We start from the raw sequence: 27220 nt of genomic DNA, 5'->3' as shown, positions 1-27220 counted from the left end.
CAATCACAGTCGTTATATAACACTCCTCATGCGAATCAGTCACAGTACCCAATAACCCAAGCGACCTGTTGTCAAAAAAGTGAAAAACTACAGATCCAGTATTACTCTACCATTTTAAAAGTCTTACGTACATTACTTTAAACTCAGACAAATTATATCATAGCATATTGAAAACTAATTTTTTTGTTGAATTTTCTATATCAACGTTAGAGAGGGTGGATAATAGTGATTGAAGACATCAATGTGGGTAAGATGTTAGCTAATTACCAGCACAAGTTGGAGCTGAAATTTTCTGATAAATGAAAAGAAAAGTAGCAGAGTGCTTAAAGCATGATTAATCCGGAGTTTTTAGGATGAAGTTTTTATCGGAAGTTAAAAAACTGTTTCTTAACTTTTAACTAAAAAAGCTAAGAACCGTTCTTAAATAATGACTTTAAGAACCGGTTCTTAGCTTTTTTTTAGTTAAAAGTTAAGAAACAGTAAGAACACCGGGTTAATCATGGTATTAATCACTAATCAGTAAAGTAGTAGTAGTAATTACCAAATTCCCAACGAGATATAGCGACAGCGAAAACAAAATTCACTAACGTTTTTGTCACTTTCCACTTTGTGTTTTTTCATCGCAGAAACATGCACGTGCCGAGTTTCCACTTGTCGAAAACTTGGAGAAGCCAGACGCGTCACCAACGTTTTCAGTCGCGATTTTGATCAGATTCCAAGTTTCCAACAACGAAATAAGGCTTTTTATTATTTATTTTTTCGCGATTGCAACCTAACATGAGCGGCTACGTTGTTTGATACGACGAATACGAACAACAACAAAAAAAAAAAAAGCCAAAATCTTCGATCGAAAATTTTCAACGTTTATTTTAAACGAACAACAACAACACATATTACTGCAAACCTACAAAATGACAGCTACTTTAAAGAGTTTCAACTACTTCTCTTACATCATTAACTCTCGGCTCCAGAACTCCACAATTCTGTCCTATCGTCGTCGTCGTCGTCTTCCTCGATCACAGCCACCTACTTCGTGTCTGAATCCTGGGTTTCGATTCTTCCAATCCAACCATCTCTTCTGTAAGTTTTCTTTTCATATGATCTGGCTGTTCTTTTGTTTGTTTTAGATTCTCTTACACGCATGTTACCTGTTCGACGAAATGTCTTAAAGATCCGTGCTTTCCGGTATACAACGTTGATCACCAATTATGTTTGTTTTGATATAAATATACTGAAGATTTTCAGTTTGTTTAAAGATATGTGCTTTTCGGTATAACCTTTAATTATCTCTGTTAATCAATTGATGCAGGTACACAGTCTGGTTCACTCATGGAAGTGTTTAAAGCGGTTTGTTCAGAAGGGTCTAATTCCTGTGATAGGTTAGCGATTAAAGCCGATGAGAAGAGTTACTCTTATGGCCAGCTTACATCCTCTGCCTTGACAATATCTAAATTGTTCTGCCGCGAGGATACTACAACTGTATGGTTTGAAACTGTATCTAGCGTAGTTTCTTTTTCTTGACAAAGGCTCTTTAACAGGTTTTCTGTAGGGAGGTGAGACTAAGAAGTATGAAGGGTTTGGTAGTCTTAAAGGAGCTAGAGTTGGAATTGTGGCGAAACCTTCAGCTGAGTTTGTTGCTGGAGTCCTTGGGACTTGGTTTAGTGGTGGCGTTGCAGTTCCACTTGCGCTCAGCTACCCTGAGGCTGAACTTTTATATGTCATGAGTAATTCGGTATATTGAAAATCTATTTGCCTTCCTTTTCTTCTTTTGCTTTTTAATTCTTTGTATATTTTCCTTGAGATTTTGACCTTTCCTGCTAGTTTGTAGTCCTTTCTGTTGGGGTCATTCTTGGGTATTCTTGATCTTGGATTGTGGGGCTGAGGGCCTTGATCTTTAATTTAAGCTATGTTGTTTTTTTTTTCCCTGAGGCTAAAAAGGTTATTCAGTAGAATAAGGTAGAAAATGTACCTAAAGGTCTATGTTTTCCTGGTTGGCTCTGTCTTATACCATATTCAAGATAAACAAAATGAGTTTGTTGTTATAGTTGTTCACATTTTCTGGCGATTACAATCCTGTTTTCTTTGGTTTCTAGGACATATCTGTGTTATTGAGCACGGAGGACCATAGTGAAACTATGAAAACTATAGCAGCAAAGAGTGACGCTCGCTTTCTTCTGATTCCCCCTCTTCTTAACTCAACTTCAGAAACTGTTACAAACAATCAGTTTCAAGATGACAGTTTTGGAGAAGACGGAAAGCTTCTAGGTAAGATTTTGAATATTACCTATACATTCATTCAACTATTAGTGTGTCTATTCCACATCACATCAGTGTTTATTTGAGCAGATGATCCAGCATTGATCGTCTACACTAGTGGTACAACTGGTAAACCAAAAGGAGTTGTCCATACTCACAAAAGCATAAACTCCCAGGTAATATATATTCAACCTCCACATGTAGCTCACGTCATGTTTAAATCCACTCAACCTTCATTAGCAATTGTAATCTCTTCTTAGCATTAGAAGTATTCCTCTGTCTCTCCAGTGGGTAACCTTGTAAATGGTGCAGGTTAGAATGCTAACTGAAGCTTGGGAGTACACATCTGCTGATCACTTTCTCCATTGCCTCCCACTACATCATGTTCATGGCCTTTTTAACGCTTTATTTGCTCCTCTTTACGCGCGATCTTCGGTAATTTATATATCCATATATGTTTCGCTTTAGCTATTTCAAATTAACTTCTCAAGGCTGGTGACTGATGTTTACATTCCTCCTCGAAGGTTGAGTTTTTGCCCAAATTTAGTGTTAGTGGAATCTGGCGCAGATGGCGTGAGTCATATCCGGTGAATGATGACAAAACCGATAACCCCATAACTGTATTTACTGGCGTAAGTCTTTTGTGTCTTTGCTTCCTTTAGCACTACCATTTCAAGCTTTAGCATGTCCCTGCCTCTAGAAACTCATGTTGCGTGAGCCCTTTCTTGAATCTGATATAGGAAGTTTATTAAAGGTTTATACAGTTGGTTGAAGTTTTCAGAGCCAAATTTCTCAATAATATTATGTAACATAATGATAGTCTTGTGGCTGATTCGACCAGTTTCTTATTTTTTTGTCTGGCGCTCTAAGATATTTAGAGCAAACTCGTTTTATTTTTAAGAGAGATTGAGCTTGAGAGAGAGAGATTTAATTGGTAAAAGTGAAACGTTGTGATATACAGGTTCCAACCATGTATACTCGGTTGATACAAGGTTATGAAGCAATGGATCAAGAAACGAAAGAGTCAAGCGCCTTTGCTGCGCAGAAGCTTCGTTTAATGGTAAGCAACCAAATATCTGAGAAGCTCAAATCCACCTTTATTACTATCATTTATATCCTTGGCTATTCTGTTTTCAAATTCTGGTGAATATAGTGCTAACATGACTGCTGATTGAAAATAAATTTATTCAGATGTCTGGCTCCTCTGCTCTTCCTAGACCTGTCATGCATCAGTGGGAAAGTATCACAGGTCATCGTCTTTTGGAACGATATGGCATGACTGAGGTAAGTAGATTTCCCCGTCTCTTTCAGTTACCTTTATGTCATTGTTCAGTACCTTTAAGAAACCTCTTCTTAATTGATCATCTGATTAATTTAATTTTTGTTCAATGTTCATAGTTTGTAATGGCAATTTCAAACCCTCTACGAGGTGCAAGGAAAGCAGGAACTGTAGGCGAACCGCTTCCCGGGGTGGAGGTCAGTAAGATCTTCCTCCGCTTGAGGTCAGTAAGCTGTGATACTGACAAAAAATAATGTCTGTAAACATTATAGGCTAAGATTGTACAAGATGTAAATGATGCTGATGGAGTGGGTGAGATTTGCGTAAAGAGCCCATCTTTGTTCAAGGAGTACTGGAATCTTCCAGAAGTAACTAAAGAATCATTCACGGAAGATGGATACTTCAAGACGGGAGATGCTGGTAGAGTGGATGAAGATGGATATTACGTGATTCTAGGACGTAAGCAGAAACCAATAACTACATCCAAAACACAATTTATTAGTGGCTTTGTGTTCCATCTCTTGACATGTTCTCTTCTCTGGTGACTGTTAGGTACTAGCGCTGATATAATGAAAGTTGGAGGATACAAGTTGTCTGCCTTAGAAATCGAATCTACCCTACTCGAGGTAACACTAACATCAACTTGAGTTTACTTTTGGGTCACTGAAGATGTCACAAGCTCTTAACTAAGTAAATTGTAAACTGAAATATCTGGTTTCTGTGTTCTGCCTGCCAGCACCCTACGGTTGCAGAATGTTGTGTGTTGGGGTTACCAGACAAAGACTATGGGGAAGCGGTTACAGCGATAATTGTAGCTGAGGCTGGAGCAAAGAGGAAAAGAGATGATGAGTCAAAACCTGTGATGACCTTAGAAGAACTCTGCGGTTGGGCTAAAGACAAGCTTGCTCCTTACAAGGTAATCTTGACCAGACGAAACACAAACATAGTCTGTGAAATTATTCACCATCATGCTGATAATATCCTTTGTCTTTTTTCAGCTGCCAACACGTTTGCTAATATGGGAGAGCTTACCCCGCAACGCCATGGGAAAGGTAATAAAAGAGGCTTTTTACTGAAGGTGATTGTTTGGTGTAAAAATCGATTCTCATATTCTTCTAATGTGGTTTAGGTAAACAAGAAAGAGCTAAAGAAATCTCTGGATCATCAAGAGTAAAGTCTCACTCTCAGACAACCATGGATCTCTCTCTCTCTCTCTGTTTGCATCTTGTTCTTTGATTGTTATACACAGATGCATAAAATAATATTTTCTATATCATCTGGTTGACTTAACAAGGTCAAGAACCAAGACCAACTATATGGAAAGTTAATCTTAATAGTATTATTTCCTCTGTTACTCTCTGCTCATCATCATCAAGAAAAAATATTTTTAAAGTGAACAAATTGCAAGCAAAGGTAGGGGTAGAGGTAGAAGCAAAGAGTAGAGGGAACCGTTGTAGGGCCAAAATCAGCTGTGATTGAGGTTAAAAGAGATTGATATGGAGAAATCATAGCCAAAAAGGTTGTAGATGGCTCCACTCAAAGTCAAAATCAAACACAATGGTTCTAGTCTTAGAAACCTTTGATTTTCTATTTTTTTGACCAAATATAAGCTTTGTATTTCTAAAATTAAAAATCATTCTTTTTTTTTTTTTTTTTGTCTACCTTTCTTTCATTGAAAGAAATCCAAATAGGGAGAGATACAAGAAAGGTAAAAGCCCAAATCCCATACTATTACAAACTCGATTAAAATTAAGTCCATATAGTTGTCAAGCCTAATATATTGACTCGAAACCTAATCGTGTAACACGTAAAAGGCCACGCGTCTCCCTTCCAAGGACTTCCTAACACGCGTCCTTCCAGGTCACATTCCACTCGAGCTTCTGCAGACGTGTCTGCACGCGCCGCCGTAACAGATGGGAGACTGAGGAGTCGTATCTATCGCCACCACCGATGCCGGTACTTGTCGCCGGCGTAGCTTTTGTCATGATTGATCTGCCTCAAGCTTTAACCTTAAAACTTGAATTCTCCCTGATTGCTTTTCACCTTAACCGACAGTACTCAAACAGAGAGGCCTTGATGCACCGGATTTTATATCTGAGGACGCTTAAATCGAGGTGTAGAAAGACTCTTTGCTGGACCGTCACAAGAACGCCAACTCTTCTGAACCTTCTCCAACAACGATTTGGAGCCTACTTCCGATCAGAGACGCTTCACAGAACACCACAAGTGGATATATCAAATAGCGAAGACTAATTATCTTAGAAAGTGGTTAGAGTGAGCGGTGAAAAAGGCATCTGAACTGAGCATCACCGGAATAAGAATAGAGCTCAGAGCGAAAAGCAGATTTCAAACTTTATTCAGAATCAATCAAATCAAAAATAGATAGCGAGTGATGAACAAGTCTGATTTGATTGAAACTTTTACACTTCAAAATCGCCTTGCGAAGAAAAGATCCGCTAAAACGGAAACATAAAATCGATCTAATGATCGAAGATATTTTACATATCAAAAAACAAAAAAAGAAAGGGTTGGTAACCGGCGGCTTAAGCCACCGGCCACCAAAGTCTTTTTTTTTTTTCTTCGAAACCTTTAGAGAGAGATTAGAGAGATTAGAGAGAAAGAGGGGGGTATGTGGGCCTCTAAAATTAAAAATCATTCATAACATAAAATTACCAGTATGAACATTTTGATTATCTTTAATCAAAATATCATATACACACACCAACAATGGCTTTTGTAAGAAGAAGAAACAATACTCAGCACACCTACTAATATAATCCTCTACTTCCTAAATCCAAAATCCATAAAAATATATAATAATAAATCTAATTACATACATAAAAATATATAAAAGATTATATAAACACACACCATAAATCATAAACAATGAAACTAAACGAATCTTTTAATTTATTTTAACAACTTCGTCTTGTTCCTCCTCTCTCACCCCATTAACCTTATCATTCCTCACCTGATCCACCGTCGGACCATACGACCAGCTACACGCCACGTAATAAATAACATTAACGAAGCTCATGATCGCCAAAACCCAATAGTAGTAATCGTAATGACCCTTGTTGATATTATCTTCAATCCAGCTCACTCCACCTTTCTTTGAGCTATTCTTAACCACATTGAGTATCACACTAGCCAAGATATTAGCCACTGCCATTCCTAGACCAAACAGCGCAGCTGCAATGCTCGACATGCTTTTAGGAAACTCGGTGTAGAAAAACTCTGTCTGTCCTATCCCGGTTAAGGCCTCTGCTAAACCGTGTAGGACATACTGCGGTACAAGCCACATGGCTGAGATGTTGACTGTAGCAGTTGCGTTGTTTGCGAGTCCTTGGCTTATCGCGGTTCTCCTTCTGTAATGCTCAACAGTTGCGGAAACAGCCATTGCTAGGAATGATATGAATAGTCCTAACCCCATTCGGATCTTGACGTTGATCCTAACCGGTCTACCTCGGATCTTGGAAGCTAATGGGAGGATGGCTCGGTCGTAGAGAACCACCCATGAGATTAGGGCTATGATTGTGAACATGCCAAAAGATCCAGCTGGGATTTTGAAGGTTGAATCGTTGCTCAAACGTCTATCCATTGAGTTAGCTTGAAGCAGCTGAAACGAGTTCTGGCTCACGTTTATAGACATCATTATCCCTGTGGACCATACGGGTATCACCTTGACCAAAGCCTTGAGTTCCTCAACTTGGTCAGTTGTGCATAACCTCCATGGGTTTAAGGCCAAACCATCCGAACCAATGTCTTCGTCGCGGTTTCTTATGACACAAGCTTTGTTCAAAAACCTAATCATTTGCAACAACTTGTCAAAACTCAAGAAACCAAATCCACTACACTATATATACTCCCTCGGTTTATAAAACATAAATATTTTATAAAAAAAAATCTTTAAAAAATAAAAGTATACTTTTTCTATACAATTTTTATTAGTTGCTAATGGTAAATTTCAAAAAACAAAAATTGTATTTACTCAAATACTATTTGTTTAAAATTATAAAAAAAAATAGCTAAACACAAAAAAAATGATAATGTGTAAAACACACACACAAAAAACATCATTTAGAAAAATAAGTACATGTGAAGTTTTTTTTTTTTTTTTTTTTTTTTTTTTTTTTTTTTTTTTTTTTTTATGTGAAGTATATTTTATGTTACCTCAATTTGTCACTTGGAGCTTTGAGTTCAGAATCTTCCAAGTGGTGATAGCAACCATAGGAGTCACTCTGACCCGGTAACATTAACTTCCTGTTCACGTAAGCTGCAACAGCCGCTTGAGCCAAACCAGTGAACAGACTCTTGGTCACATTACGTTTAACATAGAGAGGAGATGCGAATGCAAACACTATACTCGCGAGTAGCATGAGAATCGCGGGTATACCAAACCCTATCCTCCATCCTAGATGATCTTGAATGTAGACAATGACAGTGAAAGCGATCAAGACAGCAACAGATGAAGAAGCGTAGTACCAACCGAAGAAACTTTCAAGAACTCTCTCGTTCTTGGGATTCTCTTTGTTATCCAACTGATCAGCACCAAAGGCTAAAGAACATGGCCTGATACCACCTGATCCGATCGATATAAGTGCAAATGCGGAATACAGAAGTGCCAGTTGAGAAGATGTGGCTGCCGGGGAACTGCAGTTGGTTCCGGCAGATGCTATACACGGTGATGGCTTCACTTGTGGTAACATCGCCGTTAGCCATAGAAGCACCATCCCCTGTAACGTTTAATTTGACAACTCATTAGGAACATAAATTTAAGATACGTTATATAATCAAGTACAAAAATACATAAATAATTAGTGTAAATGCGATTAGCATTATTAATATTTTGACCCATTTACTATTCTTAGCATGACAGCATTAATAGAAATGTTGTGCTTGAATCTTTCGTAAAATTTTGTAGATATATTTTACAGAACATATACTTCCAAGAACAAGAATCCGAATTTTAGGATCAGATCTATACGTCAGTTGTCATATTCAAACCAAAACATTTTGTTCTCAAGGGAAAATGATTGATCGAGATGAATGATTGCTATATAATATAGATATTTCAAAATCAAATTGATGTCACGATATAGTTATCGATAAGGTTTTTTCAAGTGGGTGAGGTAAAAGTATGATCATTAATAATAGGACAAGATAGTACAAAAACATGGGTCACCAGTCGGTACTAACTTTCTGCCCAACGCATTGTGTGGCATAAGTGGGTCCACGTCAGCTTATATAGATCATAAAGAATGAAATTAAATTCAGCAATTAGTTTATAAATTCATAGTCATAACTACAGCTTAGATGGATTATAAATAATGAAATTCATTTAAATAAATAGTTTATAAATTCATATTTAGAAATGTATTTTTCTTAATAGAGATTGAGTAGTGTGGTCACTCACAATCACTACTTGCCAGAGAAAGCCCACAAGGCCACAACAACAAGGTAAGTAACCAGATTTTTAAAGACTAAAATAATATTTGATAATAATGATACTTTATGATTATTTAAGACATGTTGTTATATAATCACATGGACAATTCAGAATACCTGGCTACTGTATTTAATTTTTTTACCGACTTTGATATATTTTATTATGGAAACAGATACTATAAAATAAATAAAGTGCTTTAGTTTTCATTAATTGGACAGCAGTTTCAGGGTTGCACATGCAACATGTGAAACTTTTGACTCTTAATGGAAAAGGCCTCTTCTACAAAGCTTAATCATAACTCTTAAAATAGAAATTTTACTGTAGGTGTTTGTTACTATAGACTATATATAGTACATAACATGACCCTAAGAGTTTTATGCTTAAGCGAATAAACAGCTATTAATGTTTCGGGAAAATATGATGATATACATTTTTAGTCAAATATAATAAAATTTACTTGACAAAAATCACCCTACAGAGATTTTTAATAAATAAAAAACAACTTTAAGAACCTCGTACCATTTAATTCCAGGCCCTTAATTCTATGATTGATAGATTTTTATTGAATTTTCTTTGTAGTGAAAAAATAAATTTCAGCCAAATCATTCTAAACCGGAAAATCTCGGGTTACGATTTCTAATTTTAGTCAAACCCAACCTTGAATTCCCCTCCGTATTTACAAGAAACCGTATAAAAATAAAAGACAAAACCATTATTCAAAAACTTAAGTAGTTAGTAAATTATTAATGTCAACGAACTAACTGTCGGGATTAAACCGGAGGACTTTTTCAGAGCAAACCGGACAAAAACATGAACCAGTTATGCGAGATTAAAAGAAAAATGAAAGTTTACCAGGAAACTGGAGAGAGAGGCAATGGCGATGGTGAGAAAGCGACCCAAATACGAATCTGAGAGAAAAGCTCCAACGAGAGGCATGAAGTTAGTAGCAGCAACCCACATGAACAACACGGTTTGTCCTTTCACAACTCCTAAACCGTAATCACTCATCAGGTAAAGTATCATGTTCTGTAGTAATCCGTAGCTCGCCACTTTCTCAAACCCCTCGTTTGCTTAATCCATCAAGAACAACAAGAAGAGTCAGAATCCATCAAGAAAGCAGAGTAACTTAAAGATTTGCGTTGAAAAATTAGAGAGAAGTAATGGTTTTTAGTTTACCAATGATGAAGGGCATAGTGAGAAGTCCTCCCTTTGGTCTTCTGGTTCTGGGTGGAAGCATCATCTCCTTTGACTCTGTTTGATCCGGAGGGTTCTCCATTGTTACCTTTCAGTTGAATGAGAAAAGAGGAATAAGAAGAAGAAGAAGATCTTTGTCTTTGTGAGAGCTTTGAGTTAATGCGATCTTATTTTTCAGTTCAGACAGCGAGGAATCTCTGTTTCTGCGACGAGTGCTGAGCAATAATAAATGGGCGCTATTTAAATATAGATTTCTCAAGGTTTAATTAAATAAAATAATCTACTCTTATCATTATCGGACCCACACATTAAAATGATATTATACCAATTTATCGTAATTTTTGTATATTGATAGAATGGAGTTTTTATTGTGGTTTCATACTTAGAAAATCCAATTAAACTGGAAACAGAACCAACAGAAAAAGCAGTAGGAAAAACGTCATTTTAATAGTCTAAGCTAAATTGTAGTTGAAACATAAATGCTAGGAAAATGTGCGTATTTTAAATGTATCATATTTTAAATGTATATGAAAGTTATATAAATGGAGGGTGCACATTTTCATATAGTTTTTTTCATAAGAAACAGTATAACTTACATGTTACTAACAATGTTCTATGTTACTTACGTCAAATAAAATAATAAACGGTTGAACATGAACCGGACTGCAGTTAATGGCCTATCACAATCAAATATTAGTCTAGTAGTTTGTTCAGTCTTCAGGAAAATAATTCTTTGAAGTACTTGCGATGGCTAAAAGACTTTGACCATGCCGTATTCGCATTAATTTAAAACGATAGGGTATAATCGTGAAAATAGACCACAGTTCATTTCTCCGTACAAGTAATATATGTTTTAGAACAGTTGTTGTGTGATTTGTGAATGTAGCTTTTTTTATCAGATGAACGATTACAATGTTCAAAACTGTATCAAAATAGTTGATCGGAAGACTAGATAATCAGTTTGAATTGGAATGACTATTTTTCCTTCAGAGGAACGATTAAAATGTTCCTCTATATTTTAAGCTAGCTATCAGAGAATCTCCAATATACACTTCTATAATTTTCTTTAAAATAGAAATCTCTATTATAAAAGTGAAAATGTTCCAATGTATGCATGTATATAGAATTCCTCTATTTGAAAGGAAAATATAGAAGAAAATTACTTTTTGTCTCTATATTTAGAGATGAAAATAGCATATCTCTATATTTTCTCATATAAATAGAAGAACTCTATTATATAGGCATACATTGAAGCATTTTCATCTCTATAATAGAGTTTTTTTATTTTAGAAGAAAATATAGATATAGAAATATGGGTGTGTTGGAGATGGTCTAAAGCCTAAATTACTAGGCTTGATGCATGGGTGGTTTGAGTCACGGTTCTTTAATGGTTGCGATTTTGATCTCATTTTTATACTATAAACAAATAGGATTGCACACATATTTTTTGCGATGATCAGTAAATTGGAATTTCATCAAAAAAAAATTATTAATAATTGAGAAACGAAGACATCCCATGAGGTTAACAACTTTTGTTTTGGTTGTCTCTCACTCTCTCTTCCTCTTTTCTTGACAAATTGTCACTTTGGCAAATTTTTCTTATTTTATTTTTCGAACAACTTTTGGTAATTTTATTTTATTCTTCAAAAGAAATGGATCATGAAAGTAAGTGCAATCATATTTAAAGCATTTGCTGCACTTTTTCCATCTCACTAATAAGTCAACATCTCCAAAGAGTCGCCCCAAGAAAAATCATAATCTATTGAAAGCATAGTTTACTCAAATCTTATTTTTTTTCTGAGATTTAAGTTTACTCAAATCTTTCAACAATCTTATTTTTCTAAAACTTGGATACTCCGAACAAAGTTTGGCACCCGAATGGAGGAAACAAAGTTCAACTTGTTTTCTAATGGCCACACCAATGCAACCAATCAATATAGTGAACTAACTAATAATTGTCGAACGAAAAAAACTGTTGGCACATACATACTAACAACTATTAATGTGACATTGCATCCGTCAAAATCAAAACAGAAACCGTAGTAATAGATCACTCTTCACAACCCTTAATAGCTTTTGGTCAATTGTTAGACGGATCACGAATAATTCGACCAAACACTAGCATTTAGAAATCTTAAAAGAAAATCTGGAATTAAACTAGACATTAATTTCCCTAAATATTTTCTTAAGTTATGCTTATACAGTTATAATATTGGGACTATTTTTTTTTATAAAAGTGGACAAAACGCCATAATGATGAGAGTGACATTGTCATTTGCCTTGCACGTGGGTGTTGGATACTCTGCAATCTCCTTTTGACAAACTTATTAATCTACTGCATCATTATGTTATTTTATCATCATAACTAGTTATATTCTGATAGTTAAAGTTGCTAACCTCGATGACAAGGAAAAAAAGAAGTTACTTAAAGCTCTTCCTTCCTGTAAAACTAAAAAAACGTTTATTTTAACCGAGTTAAAGAAAGTTTAGCAAGCTTCTTTGGATGATAGGGACAAGAGACTTACCTATAAAATGAAAATCAAGAAACAAAAAACATTCATACATACCACTGTGGATTAAACCACTTACAGTACTAACATATTTTCTTTTCACTATTCAGTCTTCAACATTAATTAAAAAGGTCTTGTCAAAAATAGGGTCGAAAGGAATGGTCCATATGACATAATGCATAGAACTTGACGAATATAACGAGTGAAAACATTACAGAACATGTTTTAATTTATTTAATTCGTTATTTTCGATATATAAAAATGGTGTGAAAGAGTGAATGTCTATTGTGGACGAAGATAATTCTGGGACACATCCAAAAGAAGAAGACTGTAGAAAGTGAATACGTAGTCTGAAACATTATTATTATTCAAAGATTGCTTGACTTACACGCCAACTTCTCAGTTTTTTCCTCCATTTCTTACTTCAAGAAGGAAAGGTCTATTGAGGTTTGTGTCAGGTTTCAGACTTGATTTTTCTCCTCAATTTCAAAAAGAGAAGACATATATTATTTTGTCAGGCTCATTTTTCTTACCTACTCTATTTCTTATTCAATGTTCTCCTCTTCTTTACTCTGTTCAAAAAAACCATTCTCCATTTACAAACACGCTATTTATCTTGTCTTTTTCTCCTTGTGTCTACTGAAGTTTGGTAGTTGGGTTGTTTATCAATTTGCTATTTGATTTTTCAAGTCTCTCTTTCATTTCATAAGTCAAATCAATCTATTATAATAATTCTTCTGGCATTTATTTGCACTTTTATATCCTATCGTCGGAATACAAGATTTTAAAATCAAACGTTAAATCATCATTTAGAAACAAGAAAATATGTATTCCACTCATTCAATACACTGATTTATCAAAACTGTTATGGTGAATATACATTACCCCCCCCACACAAAAAGAAACTCATAAAAACCTGATAGTTATTCGTCTCCTTTTAATAAGACATTATTAAATGTCAATTTATTGATAAATGGAATTAAAATGTTTTGAGTTCCAATTTTATCAAAACCTTTTAAAAAACTGGAAATTGAAAGAGGTGATTGTTTTTAAACGAAAAAAAAGAGAGGTGATTGTCTCGTAAAGTACCCCATTGTGTTAAGGGCTGCACAAAAGAATGTCCCTCGTAATCATGAAATGAGCTGTGTTACATCACTCTCGTAACCCTCTTTACCTTATTTTTCTTTAATCACATACGTCCCTTCAAGTATTTGCTTTTCTACTCCATAAACCATATAATTCACTTTTTTTCTTTTCTTTTATTCATACAACAATAAATCAGGCATCATTATTTCAGGTACATGCACTCCTCCGTAAGTATGTAAATGTGTAAAAACAAGAAAAAGATGTCTGCTGATAATCAATGTTTGTTGAGTCTCTCTCAATTAACAACTAAATAACATGAAAAAGTTATACAGTATTCTTTTGATGGCTAGCTTTAGGTGTCTAAATATTACTCTCTCTGTTCATAAATATAGGATGTTTAGAATAGTTTTTATGTTCCAATATGTAGAATGTTCTCATATTTTTAGATAGCTTTAAGTTTATCAAAAACTGTGTAACCAATCAAATTTAATAATTCTTTTTTGTAATTGGTTGAATAGTTTTTAATTTAAAATTTTAATGATACTTTTTAGATAAAAAGTAACTTTCTTAATAAGTGTGTTTTACCTAAAAAATTTTATATTTAAGAACAGAGGGAGTATTGGTTTTCAATGTTAAATTACAAGGAGTTGGTGAAAATGAGTAATGGAGTGTACTAAGATGAGTAAAGATCAAACTGGGGTATTATTAGATAAGTGGAAAAATCAGAATATAATGTGATTGATGAAGAATGACCCCACAATTAGAGGGTAATTACAAAGTGAAGATGCGAAAGCAATAAAGGGAAAAGAGAGGACAATGAGGTGAGGATAAGCCATTACCCTCCATTCCTCTCTTCTCTCCACGTTCCCTTTCTTATCTCCTTTAAATTATCAATCATGTTTCTTTCTTCTTCAAGCAACAATTATTGTTTTTTTTTTTTTTGTAAAAAGCAACAATTATTGTTTTATAACAACTCTTATTGTTTCAAATTCAATGCATCGTCACTTTCTAGCAAACGATATGTTTTGATAAAAAAGTTTTTACAATTTTAATCCAATGATGACTTTCCACATTATAAAGGGTTTTCATTGGATTATCATCACTTTCTAGCAAACGATTTGCAGTTTTCACATATATTTTTTTGAAAACTACATCATCAATTTTAATCCAATGATGACTTTCCATATATCATAATATGTAGTTTTCAAAAAAAAAAAAAACCATAATATGTAAAACTAGTCATGATTATAGCCAAGTGAAACATTAGTTCTTTTTTTTTAAAAGTGAAACATTAGTTTACAACTCTTAGAATTTTCGAAAAAATTACATAATCATAAACACTCAAATTTATTGTAATAGATTATTATTATTAAAACATACATTAAATCGTTTACAGCTCCCAAACTCAAAGAGGCGGCGTTATAATAAGTGTAATATTTTTAACTTTATTTTCATCCAGACTTTCGATTACAAATATATAAAAAGACAAGAAAAAGAGGTGGAAGAAGATAGACGACGGGTTGATATGTTGTCATCCGAAAATCCATCATGCAAATTCTTCAGACCACTCGTGTAACGTAGGAGTCTTGACGCCGATGTTCCTCATGTCCAGAATATTCGCTGTTCCAAAACATGTTACGACAATGTTATCATAACTAGTAGTTTTTTTCAAAGAAAATACAAAATATCATGATTGCAGATAAGTAAGGTCTTTGTTTGTTTTTGTCATTTGCTAGAAACATAGTGACAACCATCTTTCTAAATCTGTATGATTCTAGTTTCTAAAAGATAAATTTGTTAAACCCACAAAGATAAAACAACCAACAGTGAAGATCATTACCGGTATGAATCTCTGGTGTTGCAGCAGCCGTGGCATCTACAATAACAGTTACATCTGGATAATCCAGCTCCACTGCATCAAATACCGTTTGCCTGATACAATTTGGCGTTTGAACACCTGCAAAAACACACAAAGAGAGTAAAGAAGAAGCATTCATGATGGGACTCTTATTATACTCTAAAAACATTACTCACCAGCGATGACTAACTTGGTAAACCCTGAAGTTTGAAGGAACGAATGGAGATGTGTGCCAAAGAACGCGCTGAAACGGGTCTTCACTATCTTATAGTCTTCTTCTTCTCTGATGTTCAATCCATCCACCAGCTTTGAACCTAAGGTTCCTTTAACAACCGGTCCAACTTTCTCAGAACGGTAGTGATGACGCCTGAAAATCTCAACATCTCGTCCTTGAGGATCGTGTTCTCTAACAACCTATGAAAACAAAAACACCAAATCCACATGGTTCCCTTGTCATGAATCGTCAGTTTCTAGAAATTTGAGCATAAAACTTAACCTTCAACACTGAAAGCAAGAACCTTTTGTCCTACATTCAGACAAAACCAGCTAGCAGAAACTAAGAAGCTCTTTTTACACCCATGCTTTGACCACTATTAGTGTCTACAGAAACGAATTTGAAATTCATATAGCACAATCCATCAATTGCCACTTTTTTTTAATCTCTCAACAAACCTTCCCAAACAACAAATTAAAGGTAATGCTATCAAAAGAGCAAGCAAGAGATTAAAAAAGAAATACCCAAACCACGAGAACACCACGCTGCCTAGCGAGTTCGACCACTCTGATAACATTAGGAACTATCGCTTTTCCGCCTTTCACTTGCGTCACAGAACCTTCTTCTATGAAATCATTCTGCTCACAAGGACAGAACAATTCAATACTTTGAGGAACACACATACACAGAATCTATACTGAGTACAGCACATAGAGACCTGCATATCGATAACTAGTAGAGCCGTGTTCGTCCATCTCTCTGCCATGGTTCCCACAACCATAAAGACAGACGATGATAAGATTTTCCAGTACTAAACAACGAAGATAAGTAGACAACACATTCCATGTCTTTATTCCGGTTTGCTCAACATTTTACCGGTTTAGAGTAAACAGATTGGTACTGAGAGAACCGGACAGATTTTTCTTGCCTATTTTAAATTTAAACCAGGCTGACGTACCATAACAACCGTGACCAAGAAACTTTTACACGAAAAGCACAGTGGAATAGCAACAAACTTTAGTTCTAGTTGTAACTTTGTAAGAGAAGCTAAGGAATGTAAGAAAAAAAGGAGTCGCTCTTCTTTTGCAGGCATCAAACAATCTCTATGACCCGGGTTTGGATATCTGAAGGTAAACCATTTGAGTATAGCCATTGAACACAGACTTATCCAGCCGACCTAATCCGATTCTTTGGAACAATCGGCGCCTCCCATCTGCTACCACCGGTGGAGTCGAACGAGCAGGGTCGTATCGCGATTGATGTGTCAATGAAGGTCCTGCAACCGGAGGTAGCTCCCAGTAGACATCAAGAATCGATTCAACGTATCGGCTGTTCTGAAAATGCTGATTATATGAGATTTGTGTGTTTGAGTGGTTAAAGTCATCTCTCATTTCTCCTCGCACTCCCCACCATGTTTCACCTGGTCCACAGAGTTCCTCTGTATCAACTGCTTTCTCCCAGAACTTCTTCCTGTTTGATCTGATCCTGGCTTCATCGCTGTCTTTGAAACAGCTGTGACCACCTCCTGGGGGTAGAAAAACAAACGAATCATATGAGAGAAAGGAAAAAGAACCAAACTTTTGTATCTAAATGTGTGAACTTTACAGAACCCACCTTTTATATATGACTGATCACATATCTGTCTCAGAGAATAGTGATCCCCGGTTCCTGTATCGTAGTTATCCTCGAATATGAGATGTTGGAAACCTGCCTTCAGTGCCTGCTTTATCCTACTCTTGATAGTATATCAGATCAAACCAGTGAGTCCTTCGCTTATGCAATAAGGGTAAGAGAAGAAGAAATGAAGAAAGGGAGAAACTACCTTTTGAGTTCATTCTGATGATCATCGAAGAAGACAAGAACACGGTTGAGATCTTTTACTCCGTGTTTCTTCAACACATTCTTCCAATCCACACTTCCAAAATCAACAAAATCTTTGCCTGCAAAGTACGTGCAGTTTCCATCCACATAGGCAGGTCCCTTCTTCAAGTACTTCTCGGGGTGTCTTGGGGTCAGTGAGATAATCGGTGTATCTGGCATCGCTTGCCGCATAACCCAAGTGGAATGCCCCTTAAAAGCGCCGCTCTCGATCATCAGCTCTGGCTTTAGCCAACGCGCCATGAACCATAGCCCAAAGCTGTGATCAAAACCCATCCCATGCATATTGTTCTTGATAGGTCGTGTTTCGTATATGGGTACAAACTCTTCAAGAGCCTTGAGTAAATCCTTGGAGGTCCACTCAACTTCTTTTCCATGTTTCGATCTGCCTTTTGCCAAGGAAAAGATTTAAATACGTCCATACCATAACAAACTTCAATTAAACTGTACTAAGAGTTTAACAAGGAGATCGAGAAGAACAACATAGCTATCTCATCTCACAACCCGTAAATTTAAACTGTACTAAGAGTCGTAAATGGTTCTTCTCTACTAGATTCACTACACAATACAGGCTTGACATAACACCCTCAAAGTCCTCTTCCACTAAAGCAACAAGGAGATGTAGAAGAACAAATAGTTAAAGGATCTTCTCTACTAGTTTCACTAGACAAATCCATGACTCTGTAACTGATACAGGCTTGCAACAGAGAGATCAAGAACAACAACATAGATATATCTCACAATATTAAAACTCGTAATTAAATAGTAATAAATGGTTCTTCTCAACAAGTTCCACTACACAGTCCCTGATTCTGTAATTGATTCAGTCCTGCTATCACAGCCACTACTACTCAGAGATTAAACAATCAATTGCTTAATATAATGATTCAAGTAGTAGGCAAGATCACATGCTAACTATGTAAAATCAAATCTCGCCAATGCAAGATCCACACTCCTATACAGATAACAACCAATGCACAATGTGTCAAACGCAGATAAGAGAGAGAGATCTGGAGGTGCTTACACCAAGGAACACCTAGGGCTCCAAAATCCGATTCGAGCCCGTCGAAACCGAAGAACCCGATCCGAGCGGCGGGATCGAAGCGGGAGACGCAGACGAAGCTGCTAGAGTGGAAAGCCAGGGAGGTGAGGAAGAGGAGGACGAGGAAGAGGAGAGCGATGATGAGGCAAGGCAGCCACTGGTGTCCGATCCGGGAGACGAAATTGGAGGCGAGGAGGTAGACGTGAGGGCGCTTGGTCTTGGATTCGTCGGTGCCGGATTCGCCGGAGTCGGGGAGATCGGCGTCGGAGTGAGGACGGCGAGAGGAGAGGGCGCGATCGAGCATGGTGGTGGGAGTTTTGGGGGACTGAGATGAGGAGTGCCACAGTGATTGGCCGTTGCTGCTGTTGTTCATCATCCCTACTCTTTCCATTTTTATATTTGTTCTAATCGTGAAGTTAATGTGTTAAAGGAAAGTTACACACGCAAATATTTATAGTGACGTCTCCGAGTAATTAACGTTGAACCAAACCACAAGTATAGACCGAACCGGGTTTGAGTTATATATTTAGCCAGTGTGTACTCAAATGAAACCGGTTTGCATGCTTGGCTCTTTTAATTGGACCGGTCACCATTTGAAGCAACTTGTATATACGTAGAAGTATAAGTTTCTCTAGTTGCCATGATGATACGATTTATCCGTGTAATGCAACACAAAGCTCATTGGTCAGATCTTTACTCACAAGATAATGATGCCTACCTACTTCGTTCAAAAATAGTTTTATTGTGTTGATTGGATTTCACCACAAAAGCACTGGGCTTGGGCATTGTAACTCTTTTCGTCTTCATTTTGAAATAAAATAAAACATTGGGCTTGGCCTTTATAAGTATTTTCTTTATCTTGAATGCAATATGTTTGTATCGGGTATTTTGAATTTTCGGGTATTTTAGTATATACGTATAAAAACCGTTCGGATATTTCTATACTACAGGTCGAGTTCGGGTATTTTAAGTCCGGTTTCGAATATTTTGGGTCGGGTTTGGATATTTAAATTTTGAAGAAAAAATAAATAAATTATTCATTATTTAAGTTTTTTGTATTTAAAATATACTTTTAAATTAATTAGTTTTCTAATTTTTAAAAGATTAAACTATTAATAGGTTTGGAGATAAAACTTTAAAAATAGAAAGACACTCATTTAATTGTTGTTTTGAAATTTTAGATGTGACTTTTGTTAATGCAAGAAACAAGAGCTTGCTATGTATTTTAACTGAGTAGTAAATGATTTTGTCCATAATTATATATATATTATCTAATTATGAGCAATGTGCATCATTAATATAAATATTTTGAATAAAATAAGAGAAGTAAACTATAAATATAGGGTTAAGTATACTTATTTTTGGTTATCTTCGGATATCCATTCGGGTTAGGATATTATCCGGTTAGGTTCGGATATCCAATCTCTTCGAATTCAATAACCGTTAGGATATTCTGCTACTTCGGTTCAGATCTTCGGATCGGATTCAAATACGGATTTGGGTATCGGATAAAATATTCAGCCATAATAAATTGTATGAATATAAAGTCTCATTAATAGATATTCATATATATATATATATATATATATATATATATATATCATTTTAAATAAATTATATACTATATAAAAATATGTTAATGTCAAAATTTGCGGTGAGAAATTATTAAGATCTTAATATTTAAATTTTTTAATTTGTATTGAAAAATCTCACATTAAATTTTTTGTGATTAACGGTTTAAATTTTTGTTACAGAAAATACACAAATTTTTAAAAATCATATGAGTAAGAAGTATCAATAATAAATATTTATATTAAAATATATTATGTATTTACGTCAATATCACTAAAGTTTAATTTATACCATCTAAAGTAAATAAAATTATTGGTTTTATTTATTTACCAAAAACGTGATTGTAAATTAATAAAAAGTATTGCTTTTGATTTATGTGATTACTCTAATGTATATACTTTTATGCATACAAATTATTTTTTAAATAGGTGGTTTCTAATATCTTATTTGATCCTGACAATCCCAGAAATACACTTCTTCAAAATTAAAGTGATTTTTAATATTTGAAGCACTATATATATATATTATTTCATTCAGATTAAGTAATTTAGTCTTGATTTTTATTCCTAAAAAACCTTGAATGAAATATCATGAAAAGATTCCAATCACCTCTTTTTGAGTTTGTTCGAAGAATGAGAGATTTGATCATTCGTCTAATATTTTTTTCTCCCTAATACCCTATCTAACTATTATAATTGTAAGAATGAGATATATTAACTATTTATTATAAATTTTCTGGTTTATCATTTAATAAATCAAACAGTTCTTAGTTTATACATAGTTTACATATACAAAAATGGTAAATTATTATATATATTTTTTATATGTATACTATTAAGTAACTAAACCTCAAAAGCGTAAGCTTTGTTATTATAGAATTAGATGATTTTTAGACCGAATTGGTGAATATATACTAGACATACATTTATATTTTGAGTCTGCACTTATATTCTATAACAGCTTGATATATTAGATTTGAACACTAACCTGTTTATAGAGTTTGTCGGTGATTTTCTTCAAAATTTTGAGTCTTATATATGTATCTAAAGTGAAACTAATTTTTACACATGTCCATCTTTTTAAATTGACACTTATGTAATTCACCGAATTCATAAAAGAAGTTAAAGAATAAACTAAATTCATATCAATGATACAGAGACGAGAACGAAAACACAATTTTATAGAGGTAGAAAATAAAATCACTTATGCAGAGTCAATAGTAAAAAAATCGAGAGCAGAAAACCTAATCACCTTTCATCATTATACAATATATGTTGACTATTTGGTTTTGGATATTTGTGTAACCTAATTTTCTTTTGTGCATATGAAGTCTTAAAAATAATTAAAGTGAGCTGTAATATGTTAACTCTTCAACAATGATGAGACATTTAAGAGATTAACATTTGTATTCGTCATTTTACAATCGATAAAGATTGTAGTATTACAAAATATTAAAATAATTTAGTGAACAATTATTATCATAAAAACTCACATGCTCGCGGATTATTATCTAGTTTAGTTTTGTAACAAAATAATAAGTACAAATCTAAAGTTAAATTTTCTTTGTTTCAAATAAATATGTGATCAGTAATCACAGGAGACTCCACATATTCACTGAGAAACCTAAACCCGGCTAAAGAGTTACAGAACCGGACTTGTTGAAATGTATTGTCACCGGTTTTGTATAAGAACACCTTTATCTTCACACGTTTTTCAGCTTCCATCTCGACATTATCGCAGTCCCCACTGAATGTTACGACAATATCGTTCTTTTTCGTAAACGACACGAACTCTACTTGATAATCGCAGATATGGTCTTGTATAGAGATCAAATTCGACATTGAAAGGCTTGCAATCTTGTTCCATGACCTGGTTTTCTCCATAACCGAAATCCAAATCTTCTGTTCGCATGATACATACTCTGTAATGCAAAGTTTCTGACTTGTAACGCCTAACCAAGAACACGTGACACCTTGATTGTAAACCGGGAGAGATAATTTCCGGTATTCATGGGTCGAGAGATTAAAGCATAGGATGAACCGGTCAACATTAGACCGGTACGCAATCCAATAGAGGGACTGATCCAAGAATGCACCAATTCTCTCTCTGTAATACCAATCAGGATAAAGAATCCGTACGCTCTCTCTCCAAGAACCGGTTCTGAACTCGAAAACATGCGCCGTGGAAGAACCAAGCTGGTCGATAAACGTTACGATTTTGTAATCGTTGGAAACCGGATCGTAACCGAGACCAAGGATATTTGAATCTCGATATATACCGGGATTTGGTACGATCTTGAAACGCTTTGAAGATGGATTCCAAACCAATAAAGTGTGATTATTTAAGGTCACGCATAACGTCCCATCACAATGAAGCACAGATGTGGATTCATCGATCATCGACTGATGATCCAAAGGGAAATCAAGCTTACGAGGTGTTTCTATAACCGGATGCTTGTCTTCCATGTCAAGCAAGTAGAAACCCTTGTCGTAGAACGACACAAACTTCACCGGAGAAATGTCACGGTGCCTTTCGGTAAAGCCACGGCTGTTGATAATGTTTCTCCATGTCTTGCAGACGCATCTGAATCGAGCAAGATCCTTTATGGTTAGCCTCGCGAGAATCTCGACGGCTAGTTCTTCGGAGAGATATTCCGACATTTTTCTGTTTTTTTGTTTGTTTGTTGTTGCTGTTTGTTAAAGATTGTCCGATGATGTTATTTGCCTGTTGGTTCTTTATAAAAGTAAATGCACAGGAAAAATGTTTCGTGCGTTTGAAATGTGATTAGACTATTACTCCAAAAGGAAGATTTGGACACCTATTCCGCGTGTTTACGTAATCACTAACGTAACTTTACATGAAGTTAATTATTTATTATAAAAAAGCGTATGATCATTGATTAACGTAAAGGTTAAGGTCACTAGTTTCGGACTTTGATTAATTAACTTGCACTGAATACGCTTACGTTGTTTAAAACGCAGTGTGGTTTCTCGAAAGTTACGACTATGAGTTTTCTTTGGGTTTATGAGTGTGGTTTTCTGTGGCCATTGACCAAGTCTCGCGTAACTTTTTTTTTTTTTAACTTCTTTTATACTCTCCCTCTGTTATCCGAAAGTAAGATGTTTTAGATTTTTTACTTATTCCACAAAAATAGTTTTCTATACTGTTAAGGTATTTTTTTATACTTTTGAGAAACATTAATTGAGAATATTTGAATTGATTAAATTTTATCGGTGGAAAGTTATTAAAAATGTATAATAAAGTCAAAGATAAATTAAATTATAAACATTTATTAAATTTTTAATAAGCATGTATATTCTAGAAAATCTTATTTTCGGGAAAAGAGAGTATCTTTCAAAGAAAAAGAGAAAACCGTTGAACGTGAAAACTGAAAAGTCTCAAACGCAGGCAAAATGGGGCAAGGGATAAGGGTAAACTATTTCTCTCTTGAATGATACTCCTCTTCTGTGTGTGATCCGATGATAATCATCATTAGGAGTTAGGACCATGATACTTGCCCACCATCACATTTGGAAACAGAGTATCAATCAAGCGCAATGGGTGAAATGTTTATACATTTTATCATTTACATTAGCCATATATACCCTGAGCTGAAGAAAAAAGTTTTAGGTTTTTCGGAATTCTATATTGAGTAACAATAATGATAGAAGCGTTTGAAGTTTCAGTGTACGTTAGATGGTAAGATCAAGCAAAAACAAAAACAAATTAATTAATTTAGAGTGTTTAAAATATCTGAGTTTTTCTTACAATACCCGGCTGCTAAGTGCTTGTTGTATCCTAGTTTTTCTAAGAGCTTGTTTTTACTCTTGTGCCTTGTTTTATTATTGGACTTGGAATTTAAAAACGTGAGCATTACATGTTTTGCTATAAGCATAGTTGTATTCAGTTTGCTAGAGGCTTCGGAAAACTTTAACTCTCTTTTTCAGATGTTCTCATCAATGCATATATATGTGATGTTGGATTTGCTGGCAAAGATGCAAAGTCACTCACGCTTCAAGGTAAATACATTTTATAACTCTCCTACTGTTCTTTTGCCTTTGAGTATTGGACTAGAAACTGGAAAAATCTCTTTTCCACTAGGAGAAAGACAATGTTTGAAAAAAGATATCTCAGCTTTTCCTTCATGCTAAATATGATCGATATAGGAATGTCAGTATGTAATATATGCGAGGGTATATATCACAGCAACTGGGGTTTCTGAGATCCTAGTTGAAGAAATAAAATTGATGATTGATGATTGATGATTGATGTTTACGCTAGGCCGTGATGTGATGATTCTGATGAAGGTTATTATTATTTATGCATTTGTGAAAGCTGGTCTTGTTCTAGAGAAAGCTTTTACACAACTTTCAGAAGAAAACCAAATTGTTATGTTGTTGGTCATCTTGTGTTAACCAACTAATTGACTTCGGTGTAACTTCTCGCGATCTTCAATAAACCGATCTACAACGTATACGTTTTTTTGCGGTCTCAAAATGTTTTTAAATAAATATATATTGGAACTATGGTACATTTTTGTTAAAAATGGTTAATTATAATATGGTTAAGATAAGCTTTATTAAAAGCTGTTGATTAGGTAATGAGCTATAAGCCTATAAACCAAGTCAACAGATCTAGAATTGGAAAGATTTTTGTGCATGGAGGCAAGACACCGAAAATCAAACTTATTAAACTCTTAAGATTCGTATAATTCCACCGGCCTACAACCAATCACAAACTATCATTGTTTGTTTATATAGTACTAGTGGTTTTCGGGTTCCTTATATTTGGTTGTTCCAAGTATCGATATTTGGTTTTGTAGTGTGTGTGTAAAATTTGTATGTGTTTAAGTATATGGTTTTTAGAGTGGAGTATGTATTTTGTAATGTGCGCTGACTTGGAGGTGTATCATGAGTATATACAACAATTTGTGCCTGACCATATGTTGTTGGCTTTTGCCACGTATTTGGTCGGGTTTGTTGGCTTCTTTGTTTTAGTATATGTGTGTCAGTCTGGAGCGGCTCATTTGTTTTCAATTTGTATGTGTGTATGATTTAGTGTTTTTGTTTACGATGTAGTTGTGATAACTTGTTTGGTGGTGGTGTTAATATAAATGTTTGTCTTTGTTTATGTTTTTTTGTCCGTATTTCAGATCGATAGGAACAAACTATGTGTTTATTTTACAGGTGTTTCTTTCTCACTTCTGGTTACGTCGAACTTTTCTGAGTCTTTTTTTTTCATATGGTTAACATTATATAATTTTAAGTTTGGGCCTTTCAAACAAACAAAAAGTCATTTTGAGATATGACTCTGTAAAATCTAAGTCTAACTTATGATAAATAGATGTAAAGCCATGAAACGAAAAACTCTACGTAAATTGTACATCTACTTATCCTTTCCACCTTTGTAGGGTGGATGGTGGCATAGTCCGCGTATAACCACGGCCTTGTAGCTTCGGATTCCGAGATCTCATAATGGTTTTAACAAAATTATTTAGAAGTAGATGTGATGTCTAAGTTATGGGGAAAGCAATATTCTGCAGGGTACCTTTGAGTGCTCTGCTGTGGCGTGGTGGACCACGGGAGTAGCTCATACTTCTCGGGATCCTTTTGAAGGCTGATGGGTGGTCTCTTTTCCCAGGTATAGGTTTCTTAGCCATATGGTAAGAGTTAAGGTGTTGTTGCAGAGATGGTTATGAATTTTTGTTCTGAGAGGATATTTATGAACTGGTTGGAAAACATGTTATTATGAATCTATATGTGCGTTGGAAGATTTTCGATTCGCTCGTGTCATTATTTTGTAACGTTTTCTCTTATAATTTGCCGTGCCCTACTTCTAATCATGGCTTACAATCGCAAGAATCACGGTCACAAAATGAAATGATATTGTCACACATTTGTGAAAATCTTTGCGGCGTATAATGTTAATAAAATCGCTGGTTATCCCATTTATTTGGCTGCTGTTTTGAATTGATCGAGCAGTCAGCCTCTTGTCTTCATGGGTTTTGAATGTATACATTTTAAGATTTCGGTTGCAAAGTTTAATATGTAATTACATGATATCTATACTATTAAAACATTAAACATTTTTTAGGTCTCTTTGGTTTTTGAATGTATATACAGCAATGCCAGCCATTGTATTTAGTTTTAATGTTGATATAATTTATTTTTAGAAAAATCAATACTATTAAACATGAGACTTTTTTGGAGGTCTCTTTAGTTTTTGAATTTATTTACAGCAATTCCATTGTATTTAGTTTTAATGTTGACTAGAGATTGACCCGAGCACCGGTCCAGGTATTGGTTTGTACATTTTATACATCGAAATTCATTTTTTCATAATTAGTGTTATATATTTTAGATGTATCATAATATAACTAATGATATTCAAAAGACCTGGACCGAATCACACTACAAGAAAACATAAATTTTACGAGGGCGGTTTTCCTCGTGAGTTCGTCGTAAAAGAAGCTTTACGAGGAATTAGCGAGGAAACACGTTTTGTCGTTACTCGTTCGTCGTAACACATATTTCCTCGCCAATTCGTCTTAAATTAGCGAGGAAAATATTTCGTCGTAAAGACCACGTAGACAGTCGACGTAAGAATGTCGCTACCGTTCCTCGTAAATACCACAAAAGCATTTCCTCGTAAAGGACACGTACATATCTCGAAAGTATTTTCTCGTAAAAATCACGTAATTACCTTAAAATGTTTTCCTCGTAATTTTCACGTAAATACCTTGAAAGTATTTCCTCGTAAAATACTCGTTTAACATTTCTAGTGATTTCCTCGTAAATGTTCAACGTAAATAAGACGTAGATTAGCTACGAATCTACTTCGTTTTATTATTTAACAAATTTAAAAATATAATTAAAAAATATT

At 34.8% G+C, this 27220-nt stretch overlaps 5 protein-coding genes across 5 annotated transcripts; 1 reads left to right on the top strand and 4 right to left on the bottom strand.

Annotated features, from left to right (window-relative positions):
- Positions 1–799: 799 nt before the first annotated feature.
- Positions 800–4889, top strand: LOC106343566 (malonate--CoA ligase). Its single transcript, XM_013782816.1, has 15 exons — positions 800–1080; positions 1310–1479; positions 1550–1732; positions 2094–2265; positions 2347–2432; positions 2569–2691; positions 2781–2888; positions 3218–3316; positions 3448–3540; positions 3655–3732; positions 3808–3994; positions 4088–4161; positions 4272–4451; positions 4534–4587; positions 4665–4889. Exons 1-15 carry the CDS (start codon positions 912–914, stop codon positions 4707–4709), a joined length of 1821 nt encoding a protein of 606 aa, XP_013638270.1. The 5' UTR covers positions 800–911; the 3' UTR covers positions 4710–4889.
- A 1315-nt stretch (positions 4890–6204) lies between these two features.
- On the bottom strand, positions 6205–10407 carry LOC106295630 (protein NRT1/ PTR FAMILY 1.1). Its single transcript, XM_013731587.1, has 4 exons — positions 10161–10407; positions 9837–10054; positions 7709–8271; positions 6205–7341 (listed from the first exon to the last, which is right to left on the bottom strand). The coding sequence occupies exons 1-4, from the start codon at positions 10258–10260 to the stop codon at positions 6441–6443; spliced, it is 1782 nt and encodes a 593-aa protein (XP_013587041.1). The 5' UTR covers positions 10261–10407; the 3' UTR covers positions 6205–6440.
- Positions 10408–15120: 4713 nt separating this feature from the next.
- LOC106295539 (probable inactive nicotinamidase At3g16190) lies at positions 15121–16770 on the bottom strand. The gene is made up of 5 exons (XM_013731464.1): positions 16565–16770; positions 16371–16484; positions 15809–16046; positions 15615–15731; positions 15121–15394 (listed from the first exon to the last, which is right to left on the bottom strand). The coding sequence occupies exons 1-5, from the start codon at positions 16625–16627 to the stop codon at positions 15321–15323; spliced, it is 606 nt and encodes a 201-aa protein (XP_013586918.1). The 5' UTR covers positions 16628–16770; the 3' UTR covers positions 15121–15320.
- LOC106295538 lies at positions 15197–19173 on the bottom strand. Its single transcript, XM_013731463.1, has 8 exons — positions 18749–19173; positions 17669–18113; positions 17461–17576; positions 16565–17371; positions 16371–16484; positions 15809–16046; positions 15615–15731; positions 15197–15394 (listed from the first exon to the last, which is right to left on the bottom strand). Exons 1-4 carry the CDS (start codon positions 19155–19157, stop codon positions 16950–16952), a joined length of 1392 nt encoding a protein of 463 aa, XP_013586917.1. The 5' UTR covers positions 19158–19173; the 3' UTR covers positions 15197–15394; positions 15615–15731; positions 15809–16046; positions 16371–16484; positions 16565–16949.
- Positions 19174–21847: 2674 nt separating this feature from the next.
- LOC106293903 (putative F-box protein At3g16210) lies at positions 21848–23076 on the bottom strand. The gene has a single exon (XM_013729535.1). It carries the CDS (start codon positions 22996–22998, stop codon positions 21907–21909), a length of 1092 nt encoding a protein of 363 aa, XP_013584989.1. The 5' UTR covers positions 22999–23076; the 3' UTR covers positions 21848–21906.
- Positions 23077–27220: the final 4144 nt, after the last annotated feature.

This window comes from Brassica oleracea, chromosome C5 (genome assembly GCF_000695525.1).
Source record: "Brassica oleracea var. oleracea cultivar TO1000 chromosome C5, BOL, whole genome shotgun sequence".
NCBI lineage: Eukaryota > Viridiplantae > Streptophyta > Magnoliopsida > Brassicales > Brassicaceae > Brassica > Brassica oleracea.
The sequence above is the reverse complement of the archived record's forward strand: the minus strand, read 5'-3'. Positions and strand labels throughout refer to the sequence as shown.

Excerpts from the sequence above, each read along its gene's own strand:
- LOC106343566 (XM_013782816.1), top strand. The coding sequence starts at position 912 with ATGACAGCTACTTTAAAGAGTTTCAACTACTTCTCTTACATCATTAAC. Across the intron at positions 3,733-3,807 it reads AACCGCTTCCCGGGGTGGAG|GCTAAGATTGTACAAGATGT; the intron begins GTCAGTAAGATC and ends TAAACATTATAG. Across the intron at positions 4,452-4,533 it reads ACAAGCTTGCTCCTTACAAG|CTGCCAACACGTTTGCTAAT; the intron begins GTAATCTTGACC and ends GTCTTTTTTCAG.
- LOC106295630 (XM_013731587.1), bottom strand. The coding sequence starts at position 10,260 with ATGGAGAACCCTCCGGATCAAACAGAGTCAAAGGAGATGATGCTTCCA. Across the intron at positions 10,055-10,160 it reads CACTATGCCCTTCATCATTG|CAAACGAGGGGTTTGAGAAA; the intron begins GTAAACTAAAAA and ends TGATGGATTAAG. Across the intron at positions 8,272-9,836 it reads CCTCTCTCTCCAGTTTCCTG|GGGATGGTGCTTCTATGGCT; the intron begins GTAAACTTTCAT and ends TAAACGTTACAG.
- LOC106295539 (XM_013731464.1), bottom strand. The coding sequence starts at position 16,627 with ATGGTTGTGGGAACCATGGCAGAGAGATGGACGAACACGGCTCTACTA. Across the intron at positions 16,047-16,370 it reads GTGGTGTTCTCGTGGTTTGG|GTTGTTAGAGAACACGATCC; the intron begins GTATTTCTTTTT and ends TTGTTTTCATAG. Across the intron at positions 15,732-15,808 it reads TACCAAGTTAGTCATCGCTG|GTGTTCAAACGCCAAATTGT; the intron begins GTGAGTAATGTT and ends GTGTTTTTGCAG.
- LOC106295538 (XM_013731463.1), bottom strand. The coding sequence starts at position 19,157 with ATGGAAAGAGTAGGGATGATGAACAACAGCAGCAACGGCCAATCACTG. Across the intron at positions 18,114-18,748 it reads AGCCCTAGGTGTTCCTTGGT|GCAGATCGAAACATGGAAAA; the intron begins GTAAGCACCTCC and ends CCTTGGCAAAAG. Across the intron at positions 17,577-17,668 it reads CATCAGAATGAACTCAAAAG|GATAAAGCAGGCACTGAAGG; the intron begins GTAGTTTCTCCC and ends TATCAAGAGTAG.
- LOC106293903 (XM_013729535.1), bottom strand. The coding sequence starts at position 22,998 with ATGTCGGAATATCTCTCCGAAGAACTAGCCGTCGAGATTCTCGCGAGG.